Genomic DNA, 12,443 nt, shown 5'->3' with positions numbered 1-12,443 from the left:
ATATAGTTAACATTTAAAAATCAAAATAGCTCCGCGCGTAGCGCAGAGTAACTCCTAGTCTATCTATCTATCTATCTATTATCTATCTATTATTATAAAGAAGAGTTTCTTCTTCTCTCCTTAAGACACGTTGGATTTCAGGTAGATAAGTCGGCTTCTGTCAAGGCGACACATGTCCTATGTAAACAAAACTCAGCGTTTCAGTACATCGCTTTCTTAAACTCTGAGTTTCATAGACAGGGAGACCAGCCGCAAATTGTTTTAGGGTTTGGTGTGTGTTCATCTTCGACAATGAATCGAAGAGTCTTTTTTCTCTTCGATCTCTGCAACGCGGTTTCTATATTCCTCTAAAATGGCCACTTCATCAATCCTTTTTCAGAATAGAAGTCAGCCCTTTGATTTTCAACCTTGGAGGTGAGATTGACAGAAACGTCAGATGCGGTGGAAAGATTTTCCGTCACCGGCTGATCCGGAAATCAAGTGATTGAATCACGAGCAGGGAGAGATGGGTTTGGGTTTGATCTTGGACTCGACAAAGGATGATGAACCAGATCCATATACTCACGGATATGGTGGTTACTTAGTCTCGGACCCGATATGCTTCTTTTTAAAGATCACTTTCGCCTGAACTTTTTTCGTTTATGTCCTCAACTTCTCCATCTTTAATGTTGTGTTTCACGTACTCTTCAGTCTCTTTGTTGTGTAGCTAAGTGTTGGCTTTCTCTTTACATCTTTTTGGTTTCAGAAAGTGAATAGAGAAATCATTGGATGAATGGTTCCTAAAGGTATTGTTGTTGTTGTTGTTGTTATTGCAGTTGCTTTGTCGATGACAAAGAAGAAAAGAAAGGAGGGAGTAGAAGGAGAGTATTGTTAATGGTATTGGAGAGACTGTCGAAAAATATAACTATGTCCATGTTTTTCTTTTGTTTTGTTCTGTAATTATCAATAGCTGGGTGTTGCTTGAATATAAGTTAGATTAATATACGTCACATTCGGTCTTTGAATTGAATTTTGGTTCCTTTTGGTTCAGGTTCTTCCTCGGCTAGAACAAATTGATCCAGTTTTCTCTTGGTCCTTCTGCTTGGGATGAAATCCATCATGCCATCTTTAAAGCTTCCAAGGTTGTGTACTAAGCTTCTTACAATAGTTGTTTATATTACTTGGTCTTTTCTCTCCAGTTGCATTTTTACATATGTTTTGGAATTTTATTTCAGCTTCTTCATGGTGATGATGAACTGCTTATTACAGATATGCCAAAGGAAGAGGTTGAAAGGTATCATCTCTCTCTTGAAGACCTTTTTTCCATCTTGCTTTGGTCAAAACAACAGCGAAAAGCTTAAATTGTATCCATCTCTCCTGGCCTTACTGTATCTTTGTTGTAACTGTTTCTAACTGGTTATCATTGCAGCTTATTTGACTCTTATGAAGATTCTGATTTTTCAAGGATTGAAAGTACTGCAGTAGAAAAGGTTTCTGACTAAATTTATTGCCAGCTTAATAAACAAACAAGCTTGACTGTGTTAATCTTTATTACTGATTAACACTGTTTTGTTACAAATACAATTGATTGACCAGGTTGAACTGAAGATAGGTCTTCTAGAACAGTTTACACATGAGATGGAACCGTTACTAGGGAAGCAAGGTATGCCTGTTCGGCTCAACAAAGGGTGTATCTTGCCACTTTTAGTTTCCCTCTTCCTCACTCACAAAGATAATTTTTTTTCTTGATTCATTATGTAGGTACAACCTGATGTTGATCATGTTACAGTCAGATGGATGTTAGCGTTATTGATCAAAACCCTGCTCAGAAAAATGTGTACCAAAATCAAGGTGTTTCCTTTCCGGATTCGTGCTGAACTGAGCATGACGCAATGCAGAGAAAGCTTAAAGCCTGACAAAATGTAAGCTTTTTTCTTTCTCAGATAATCAATAAGTGGCAAGAAACAATGATTGCTGGATCGATTTTTACAGGAGGATAAATTGACAATCTGGGGAATTAACAGTCAAAATGCCAGAGATTTCTAGAGACCATAGAGCTTATGCACTCAAGAAGGTACGCAAGGCTTAGCTGCTCAAGTTAGGCAAAATCACAGACCCTCCTGCTTTCTGTCAAGCTTGTTTTTTTCTCTGTTTCCATGTTCACCTTATTCGATCAGCCAAATAAAAGTTGAACTTATATCACCCTGTATTTGTAGAAAGGTGTTTTAAAATTATGGTTATGATCCGATTAAAAATAAAACCTGGTTAAACACATAAGATACATTGCAATCTTAAAAATTCATCTAGGCCCACTCCGATTAGTAAAAGTTATTGGTACACTAGGGGTTGGCCGCCCTACGGGCGGGTGAGTTTCCATTAAAATTGTTTTATATTAAAATATTTTTGAATTGTTTAAAATTTTTTAAATTTTACTTTAAATTAAATATAATAAACATAATTTATTTTCTAATTAGATCATATATATTTATTTTGTCAACGTTTGACATTTGTTTATAATTCTTACGTGTTTGGATTTTTATTGGTTATCAACTATATTTTATGACATTGCACTATTTTATTTTGAGTATTTATTTCAGTTATATTAAGAAGATAAAAAATATGAGACTATTTATTAATTTTTAAAAATTTATAACATGTGTCAAAATTTGGCATAGCCTTTGCTGAGTTGAATCTTAGAAGAGAGATAAATTCTTGAAATTTATTTACTTTTTACTATGTATTGTTGGTAAATTAAGATATGTGGGTAGAATGAATGATCCAAAATTTTGGTTGAATTTAGAATAGAATACGAATTATAAAGTATTTATGGGGTTAAATAAATTATAAATATAGTAGTAAATTAAATTTATTACTTAATTTTCTATTAATAAAGTATTCTAAAAACCATTATGCTGTAATTTTGTTATATGGTCTGAAAATGAAAAAAGTCACTTGTTGTATTATTTTCAAATTGATGCATATAATTTTTCTAGGCGTTTAGTAAGGTATTTGTACCGTTTGTTTGGTCTGGTAATTTTTGGGCTTATTATTGTGTCCAACATTCATATTCTTGTATTAATGGAATTGAGTTTTTGGGTTATATGTGTATATCCTTCTGCAAACTAAAAACTCAAACAGGGCAGACGACAATAATCAAGAATGTTTTAGAACTATTTGCATAATAGAAAAAATACAGACAAATAGCAGAAAGCTGAGAAGATAAATGTATAAAACTGTAGCTGTAAACAGAGGTTCTGATAATGATATAATAACATGTACAGTAATTGATGATCACCTGCGATGCAGTGGTAAGAGTATCACGTATTGGTGTAGAATAACTCGATTGACAGTGGAGGTGTAAAATGACAGTACGTAATGCTCTAATTTTGAAAACTGTATGGAAGTTGGGTGAGTCTAGAATATGTACATGTGGCTCAGAATGCAAGACATGTGCATTAAACACTTAGACGGTACCAGACGGTGGCTTATGAATGCCCCCATATTTTGTGGGAGTTCTGCAGGAAAAAATAATTGGTTAATTAGCGGGGTAGAACAAAAATTGGAGCAAATGACGTTGGTAATTTTCTTTAAGAACAAACTGACGCTGGCTAGTGACACAGTTGTCGAAGTAAAAGTGTGCCCCAAAAGTAGCATTGAGAAAAAGGCGACTTGAGAGTGAAAAGAAAAAACCCAACCTGTAAGATGATGTGTAGCAGAGTTTATTTACAAACCAGTTTGAGAAAAATGTTTACCATTGATGTTGTCGCCAGAATTACCTTTGGCTCCACACCAGAGGCAGCTAATTTGTTATTGAGTAGGTTGGTTAGGACATCAAAAACACTCAGACACGTGGTTGTTTCCCTGTAGTGTAAGGAACATTAACAGAATTGTAAACTTCCAGTACTAACAATACCATATCCCCATAAACATCATCAATGGTTTTAAATTATTAATACCTCTAAACCATTACACGTTGCGTGCTCTGTGTTTAGTCGTTCAAAGTTTTCTTTATGCTCCTAACTTTACCTACAACATATGCATCAAAACAGGAGGAAAAGAACATTCAAATGGATGCATCTAAAGTATCCAATGACACTTTAGTTCTCAAAAATTGAAGCGACTTACCTGGTAATTATGTGTTAGCGTTAGCCGGTAGCATCAGCTGTCATAATTACGGAACAGGACATCTCCGTGGAATGTGGCAGGCCATTGCTGCTGTCTAAATAAAACTTTGCTCGATGAACCTAATACAAACTGGTGCCTCCAACAGTGTGAAGTTTTGATTGCTACAGTGTTAAAAGATCTAAAATGTTATTACATAAAGAGAGACACGCATTCACCTAATACTGTAGTATCTTTATGATAAAATCATTCTCTTATACTATAAATAATATTTTAAAAACAAAACATTCAAAATTTTAGCGGAGACATGGTAGATGGATTGCTCGGGGGTTGCCTCACTGCAATTGAAGTGGTTAGGCACTCTCTATTTTCTCTTCTAAGTTTCATCCCCTGAAACCCAACCACAAGAGTTTTTAGTTTTGTGCTTACAATATAACCCTTGAGTGATGCAGAGAGGTAATAACAAAACTTTCACCACCTTTCAGCAGCTTCCCTTTTCAACGAATCGATTCGTGTCTCAAGAACAGTACACGCAGACTGGATATTCATATTCTTCACACAGAGCTGTCTCCATTCTTGAGATAGAGCGTTGAGCTTGTACGCTGTGGTCTGCTGATATGGCCACAGAACAAATCTTAAGATTAACAAAAGAGAAGACTGCAGCAAGGAAAAATTATGTAAAGAAAAAATTATCAATAGCATTTTCACCTGATGATACTTCCTTTCACGATTATGTCTGCGCTCATAAAGCGCTCATTATTTGAGGAGTTCGAGCCTTCTCAGAAGGTGTTCAGACTATGCAAGATAATAGAGCCATGAATTATGATAGCATGCGATCAAAACAAAGCAATCAGATGTGGCGAAGATAAACTACCTCTAAATATGTTCACAATAAAGGTTCAAGCTTCAATTGAAATAGCAAGTACCTTCTCATCAACTAATAATTGACACCCATAAGCGCCCCACCTTTCTTCACATTCTATGCCTCCCAAAAATGCATGAGCCTTGTCACCACAGTATGCCTGCTCCGATATGCTTTCAATACAGTGAGAAAAACCTATGAAGTCGCCATTCCTAACCGTCTGTTAGCTTATGAAAAGTGTGAAACAGAAATATGAAAGGAGGTCTCTCTGGATCTGTATATACATTGAATAATGGTGATGAAGAAGGCAGAGAAGCGGAATTGAAGATAAGTAGTGGGTTAATTTGATTGATATCATTATTATCATCCGTTACTGAATCACAAATGGAACATGAATGTTTGTCTGTCGTTTCTCGGAGACAGTGGTCTCACGCGAATTCCAGAAACCACTTTTGATGCGAGAGTTTGTAACCTAATGGGCATGTATCATAAGTCACCAAAATATGTCATGGGCCAAGCAAATCACATAGCCCACAAAATCCACAGACAACAACTCGATTTGGTTTATAAAAAAAAGAGATGACACGTGTCCGAAAATGCCCAACCCTCTCTGATGATGTGGGAGAGACTAAAGTCTCTTTTATTTATATATATATATATATAGATCTTTTATTTATATAGATAGATAACCTACTTTGATGAATGTGTTGCTATTATTCCATGCAGCCGTTGACTCAGACGTTGTCGACTAGCTTGGAAGAACCCACTGATATAAGTAAAAGCTGATTAAAAAATAAAACTGATCAAATGAGATGATTTTTGTAGAGAAAGTATTTGACGAAAGTCGATGTCCTTTCTTCAATTTTGTACAAATAAATAAGATTATTTGCTGATATTTCAGATTTTTCTATTAACCAGTAAATGTTAGAGTTCAATATGGTATAGCAAGTCTAGAGAAATTTTTAAAAATTATGGTCAAAATATAGATGACAACACACCCAAAAGAAATAAGTTATGGAATATATATGTGTACTATGTTCTCCACTATTTTTACCTTTTATTAACATAAATGGATTTAGACATCTCTTATGATTATGAATGTGAGAAAATTGCTTGACGGAATTATGTTTACCAATAAATATCTTACTCTCATCACTTGAATTGGTTTTGATCTGCATCAATGAAAATATGTTTTCACTGAAATTCTTTTTTGAAAAAAACTTTTTTTTTTCTTTTTTTTTTGTAACACGAAAAAGAGCTTTTAACTACAAAAATAATGTATAAACAGAAATTAATCCCAGCATTTTTAAATATCTATCAAATATGTAAATTTATATGAACACTGAGATACATTAGAGCTTCCGACCAACATTCCACCGTGAAGCAAATGATTTTACCTTTTCAAATAACAATTGCAATATACTCATACAGGAAACAGTTTCCAAAAACAAAGATCAACACAACCCCCGTAAACTTAGAGAAAACCCTTTTTGGTTTAAAAAAAGAGGAAACTTACACAAAACCTTTTAAAACAAAGCTTACAAAACCTTTAAAACTAAATTTGGCATTGATTTTTAATTTTGTTTACTACTAAGATCAAATCTACTAAGACATTTAACCATTATTTTCTCTCATTAGTATTTAATTTTTAATTCAAACAGATTTTTAATATCATTTTCAGTCAGCAGATGATAATATAGTGAAAATACATCACCTCTGCAAAATAGTTTGATATTTTTTCCCTAACAATTACATAATATAGTTTGCCAATAATTTGAAAAGAGAAAGTGCAAAATTGTTGTTGATTTCCTAAAATTTAAAGTCTTTTAAACATATTTACTAAATCAAGTATAAGAACTCAAAGAATTTATAACCCTAAAAGCATACCAAAATGTTACGATTTTATCATGTTTTTATGAGATGAAAAAGTAAATTATCTTATTTTCTAATGACATTTAGTTTAGTTTATTATATACAAATAAAATTTATTGTGTTTATATATAAGAAGAGAATAACACCTAAAGAAACTTTACATGTTGTCGTTCTTAAGGGAATACATTTAGAAAGAAGCTGATTGTTTTGAGATATATGATTTCAAATTAGTCACATATGTAAAAAATAATTGTGTACATTAGTTCTGTTACATGACTTTTAATGCTATTTGTATAGTAGAAAATTTATTACACAATCCGAATAATTTATAGGATAAAACATATTAATGGATTTATGTGCGTCATAGATAAAAAATAACTTTTCTTTGATAATAGTTCTTCTATATCTTTTTCTTCAACATATATATGTATATTGTAATGTGCACATTTATATAATAATAAATAATGATTACTATATATTATAAAACTAAACATTTGAAACTAAAATAACTATTAAAAATATAATTCTATTTATCAAAGAATAGTGAAGGTTGCTGTCATTATAATTCAAAACAAAATATTTATTATTATGATCTCATAATTATTTTATTATTTATTTGTTTATAATATTTTTTAATCTATAATAATTTTTAAATATTTCATAAACTAATATAAAAAATAAAAAATAATTTTTATTATAACTTCCCGCCCGTAGGGCGGGCTGACCCTAGTAGTTTATAAAAAAAAGATTTATTATGCAAAATTTAAAGAGGAGAAGGAAACCTTAGTTTGTCACCAAAATTAAACAATATATATTGATTTCATCGAAATGGTTTAAGGAAAGACTGCTTTTTCAGCAGCCATATTACATTAATCAGTCTTTTAATATTTTTAGAGTAAAAGGAAAACATTTCTATATTTTCTTTTATAACAGAGCTAGAGTAGATTAAGTAACCAAGTGTTCTTGACCTAGTGGTTAAAGGGTTCCAGCTGGAGCTTCCGTCCTAGATTCGATTCTCCTTGGCCAACCAAAGACGTTTTAAATGGCAAAAAAACTCGGATTTCTATGGGTCTCTTGATGATTAGTCTTTAGAACTAGAAAGCTTTTGGGATCGCACCAAGTTTATAAAAAAAACTCTAGATTAAGTAAAAAATAGAAAGAAAAATAGTATTTCATTGGAGACGTTGTTAATGTCCTATTTACTTCTTAGCGATTTATCAAATACATTTTTTTACTGTAAGAAAGCAAGAGACCACGTCTTATATTTTGGTATTTTACAGAAGGATAACGGCAAAAAGCTCAACTCCACCTGGTTCTGTTCAAGTTCCGGTCACAAACTCCGACCAAACAATACATATTCACGTGGCTCGAACAGGGTTTCAACACAGTTTGGTCCAACTTTGGGTCTAAAACCCTTAAAAGCCCATTTAACTTTCACAGTTTCACATTCAGTCACCGCCGATTAAAACCCAAATTACTCGCTCTTCTCGTCAAGCGTTCATGCTAGGAGCATCTGCTGCACGGCCCTGCACCTAGTTGCATTAGGAAGGGAAAGTACAATGATGACGTCTATCGTGTTGGTGAGACTCTGGCTAAGAGAAACGCTAGATGCTCCTCTTTATGAAACACTAACGCAGCAGGGGAAAGCAGAAGAGATGGGAAACAGAACGTAACGTTCTTGATCACTAATGCTGTTCCCTTTTTATGTACAATGTGAAAAATGTATGCAACGTTTATCCCTTTTTTTTTTGTATGCAACGTTTATAAAAATGGTCAGAACCAATAGTCAGGAAGCTGTGTTGCAAGAGTTGACTGAAAGACCGAACATAGAACTCATTTGATCACTGCTGTTCGGACAAAAAGCAATCATCATGTGATAATAAAACCAAGTCTTTCTGTTCGCAAAGATTTGAGAAAACAAGAACCAGAGTGACAAACACTTCACTTAAGGGGCAGTAGCTTTAGCAGCTTCTTCAGCAGCAGGAGTCTCGAAAGTCTCTCCCGCTACAAGTTCTGGGACATCATCGTCGTCGTCCTCTTCTTGGATAGTTGCTGGAACATCAGCTCCTCCACCTGGTGCCTGTTTCTGGAACTGCTCTGCTAGCTTCTTCAGATTGTCCAAGTTATCAGTTCCTGCGAAATTATCAAAGTAAGACAAATCAGTTAACTCAAGGTTTCATTAGTTTGGAAAAGAGTAAAACTAAAAGGTGCTTACCAAGTTGGCTGATAATCTGAGGAAGTATGTCTTGCAACTCTACAAGAAAAATTTAAATTCCAAAGTTAGAATGAACACAAGCCGAGAAGAGTCATGGTTGATACACAAGACTTACTTTTGGTCTGAGGTGTACCGCTCACAGCCCATGTGTTAGCAGCAACCGAAGCTTGAACTGTAACAACAACATGCAATAACCATTAACCAAACGCTGAGACTGATAATAAAAGTGAAAAAAGGTCGGAGCTTTACCCTTAGGGTTAATGAACTGAATAACTACATCATCCTTAAAGATGTTAACTTCTTCAATGCCGGGGATAGAATTGACTCCAACTCTCTTAAGAGTGCTCTGGAGCTTCTTGTCATCAGTCGTGTTCGTCTTGTGAACAGCCTTCTTCTTTCTGAAACAAGAAACAAACTACTTAAGTAAAAAACATAACACTGGCTAATGCTGAAACTGAAAAAAAAAAATTTAGATACACATACCTTCTAACTGTCCCTTTACCGCCAGTACGGACAGTGTTAGCCATCTTCATCAGCTTCTCCCTATTCATCTGTTGTAATGAAAACAACACACAAAGCTTAAACCTTTAGTCCCAAAGACTTAAAACACATTTAGGCATACACAACAATAGATCAATGATTAGCAGCAAGAAGACCAAAGTTTCGTTTTGTACTAGGTCTATGAGCTTTAACGTTAAAGCTTCAACCTTTTCAATCGATTTGCTTCGATAAAATCAGACAGTACTTTTCACATTCAGTTAAGAGGATACTACTTAATGACAAAAGCAGTAACCAATTGAATGGAGAAAAAAAACATGAAACTGATCTTAATCACTTTAGCTAGGGGTGGGCACTTTACCCTATACCCGAAGCCGCACCCGACTCGAAAAATCCGAACCGAAATCCGAACCGAAGTAGAATAATACCCGAACAGGTATTAAGTTAGGAGAGATTGGATATCCGAACCCGAACGAGTAATATCCGAACCCGAATGGATATCCGAAGATAACCGAACATATGTATATTTACCTTATATTTTTAGTTTACATCTCTTATTTATTTATATTGATGTTACACATACTTTAAGATCATAAGTATATATATAATTATGGATAAAATGATTTGATATTCATTTAAAATGCATATCAAACTTTTTGTTTCATGTATTAACAAAAGTTACATTCAAAGATTAAAAACAATACCCAAATTAATATCTATTTGTTTTTGGAATATTATCTCCAAACCTATTAATCATTCAATCTATAAAAAAAAAAACAACTAACCGAAATATATGTTTTTAAATACAATAAACTTAAAAAATGAAAAATTTAATTTTTTTTCTTTTAAAATCTAAATATCTTCAAAATAACCGAACCCAAACTAAAAATATTCGAACCCCAAAATACAAAAATACCCGAACGAAGGTTCTCTATCCCTATACCGAAATATCCGAAATACCCGATCCGAACGAGTATCCGAACGCCCACCCCTAGCTTTAGCTGAATCAGATAATCACTAAGGAAACAATCGATTTGGTCGGAATGAATAAAGATTAGATTAGTGAAAGTGGGTTTTACCTTGTTCTCGATTTTTAGGGTTCTTCCTTCGTAGGGTATAAGACGAAGAAGAAGATAAGTAAGAGTGAAAGGAGAGGGAGATAGAGGCGGAGGGTTTTGCACTTTTAAGTAAGTGCGATGCTTATTAGCCCAATCTCGCTTTTAACACGAATACAATTATTATTATAATAAAATGCACCATCCAACGGTCAGTGGCTCACGTTCCTTAAAAGAGTCTCGTTCTCTACTGTTCGATGTTACTTTTATTTGGACATGGGCCTTAATGTTTAGCCCATTTCAGATTCCGAATTTAACATATTTATTTGCCTGTAAATGCGGAATTACCGGAGGACATTAGAGCATCATTATCGGAGTCTTTTGGTGGGTCTCTTAAGCTAATTTTCATTTAAAAAAAATCAAAAACACATATTAATCTAACATACGTCTCTTAATCAAGCTAAACAAGAGACGGTTTTTACTGGACACGTGTAGGTTTTGCTTCTCTTCTCTCTCTCTCGACCTTCTCTCTCTCAACCTCTCTCTATGTGCAAACGAAATTCTCTCCCTCTCTGTGGCTTCATGATGCAAATGGATAGATTGTGCTTCATACAATATCCAAACTTTCAAAATTCGCCATACCCATCGATTCATTTCTTTCCCCAGATGAGAAAAGCCCTAATTTTGATTTCCTAGAAAAAAAAAATCAGCAGATGGGTGCGAGCGAGAAGTTTGATGGAATCCTCCCCATCCAGAAATCCGATGTCTAAGTTTATTACTGGTGAAAGTAAATTTGAACCGAATCTGATGTGTCTCATGTTTGATGCGTCTCCAAAATTCGATGTCTAATTACTGGTGGAAGTCCCTTTCTTGGCTTTGTTTGTTTGTATGCCTTTGACCTGGTTTCTACTCATGTTATTGCATTTTACAGGAATATAATTTTGATCTTCGTGGGAAAAAAATGGAGCTTTGTGAATGTTCAAGAGCTGCAGAGTTTCCAGAAGAGCTTTGTGAATGTTCAAGACATTTTGGATCATAACCGGCTGTTGATCGACGAGATCAATCAGAACCATGATTCCAATCAACCTGAAAACTTGCAATCTAAAGGCAAGTTTATTACACTGAAAACACCATTCTTCTGGTCTGCAAAGATACCAAATCGTAAAACTCCAGTTCGGTCCTGTTTTAGTTTCCTTGTGCACTCACTTGTGCCTTTGTACTCTCATATGTAAGTGAATTTTTGTTTTTCTCATTGCAAGACACCCTTGAGACTTTGTCCATATCAGTGATATTAAGAAGAAGCTGTTCAAGGATTTAGATGGCATAGCCAAGAGTTCTGCGATTCTAGCTTCTAACACAAGTTCCATCTCCATCACTCGTCTTGCTTCTGCAACACAAAGACCTTGCCAGGTTACAAGACTATTCTTCTTCGTCTTCACCTACATTTATCTCTATAAATCTGTCTCTATATATATACTACTAGTTATTAGTTGTCTTGGGTCTGTGTGTGATAGTGTTGAATCTAAAAATGTTCAGGTAAGAAGGAAGTTGTGTCTACAGATAAAGCACCACCTGCTGTAGGACCACACTCTCAGGCCATCAAAGCCAACGGTTTCGTTTTCGTTTCAGGTGTTCTTGGACTTGTGCCTGAGGTTTGTTTCACGTCTTTTTAGAATAAGTAGTCTTGAGTTTTGGTTTACTTTTTTGATTATATATTGTTCATCTTCTATGTTTGTTCTGGACACTGCTCGAGTACACGCTTTCACCGCTTCCTTTTCCACATAGAAACCAATAGCTACTGGTTAGTTCAATATCATTGATCAATTTGAAGTTTTTTGAT

General features: G+C 34.4%; 1 protein-coding gene, 2 long non-coding RNA genes and 1 pseudogene across 9 annotated transcripts in view; 2 read left to right on the top strand and 2 right to left on the bottom strand.

Moving 5' to 3' along the window:
- Positions 1-772: 772 nt before the first annotated feature.
- Positions 773-2,239, top strand: LOC106297902 (annotated as a pseudogene).
- Positions 2,240-3,129: 890 nt separating this feature from the next.
- LOC106296450 lies at positions 3,130-5,401 on the bottom strand. 4 transcript variants are annotated; one of them, XR_001261232.1, is made up of 8 exons: positions 5,028-5,401; positions 4,810-4,896; positions 4,580-4,710; positions 4,105-4,491; positions 3,936-4,005; positions 3,756-3,840; positions 3,583-3,674; positions 3,130-3,494 (listed from the first exon to the last, which is right to left on the bottom strand). It is a non-coding gene; the product is annotated as an uncharacterized LOC106296450 (long non-coding RNA). The 4 variants fall into 4 exon arrangements; XR_001261233.1 differs by having other exon boundaries at positions 3,130-3,674; positions 4,580-4,713; XR_001261234.1 differs by lacking the exon at positions 3,583-3,674 and having other exon boundaries at positions 3,732-3,840.
- Positions 5,402-8,618: 3,217 nt separating this feature from the next.
- Positions 8,619-10,758, bottom strand: LOC106298380 (transcription factor BTF3 homolog 4). The gene is made up of 6 exons (XM_013734493.1): positions 10,628-10,758; positions 9,534-9,601; positions 9,300-9,448; positions 9,166-9,222; positions 9,051-9,089; positions 8,619-8,968 (listed from the first exon to the last, which is right to left on the bottom strand). Exons 2-6 carry the CDS (start codon positions 9,599-9,601, stop codon positions 8,781-8,783), a joined length of 501 nt encoding a protein of 166 aa, XP_013589947.1. The 5' UTR covers positions 10,628-10,758; the 3' UTR covers positions 8,619-8,780.
- A 349-nt stretch (positions 10,759-11,107) lies between these two features.
- LOC106300145 overlaps positions 11,108-12,443 on the top strand; it is a 7,279-nt gene continuing 5,943 nt past the window's right edge. Inside the window, exons 1-3 of one of the 4 annotated variants that reach the window (XR_001261977.1) lie at positions 11,108-11,458; positions 11,535-12,013; positions 12,140-12,382. This is a non-coding gene — a long non-coding RNA (uncharacterized LOC106300145). The other 3 variants (XR_001261979.1, XR_001261978.1, XR_001261976.1) reach the window with 3 other exon arrangements.

Source organism: Brassica oleracea, chromosome C6 (assembly GCF_000695525.1).
Source record: "Brassica oleracea var. oleracea cultivar TO1000 chromosome C6, BOL, whole genome shotgun sequence".
In the NCBI taxonomy this organism is placed as follows: domain Eukaryota; kingdom Viridiplantae; phylum Streptophyta; class Magnoliopsida; order Brassicales; family Brassicaceae; genus Brassica; species Brassica oleracea.
The sequence above is the reverse complement of the archived record's forward strand: the minus strand, read 5'-3'. Positions and strand labels throughout refer to the sequence as shown.

Excerpts from the sequence above, each read along its gene's own strand:
- LOC106298380 (XM_013734493.1), bottom strand. The coding sequence starts at position 9,601 with ATGAATAGGGAGAAGCTGATGAAGATGGCTAACACTGTCCGTACTGGC. Across the intron at positions 9,449-9,533 it reads GGTAAAGGGACAGTTAGAAG|AAAGAAGAAGGCTGTTCACA; the intron begins GTATGTGTATCT and ends TTCTTGTTTCAG. Across the intron at positions 9,223-9,299 it reads TCAGTTCATTAACCCTAAGG|TTCAAGCTTCGGTTGCTGCT; the intron begins GTAAAGCTCCGA and ends TTGTTGTTACAG.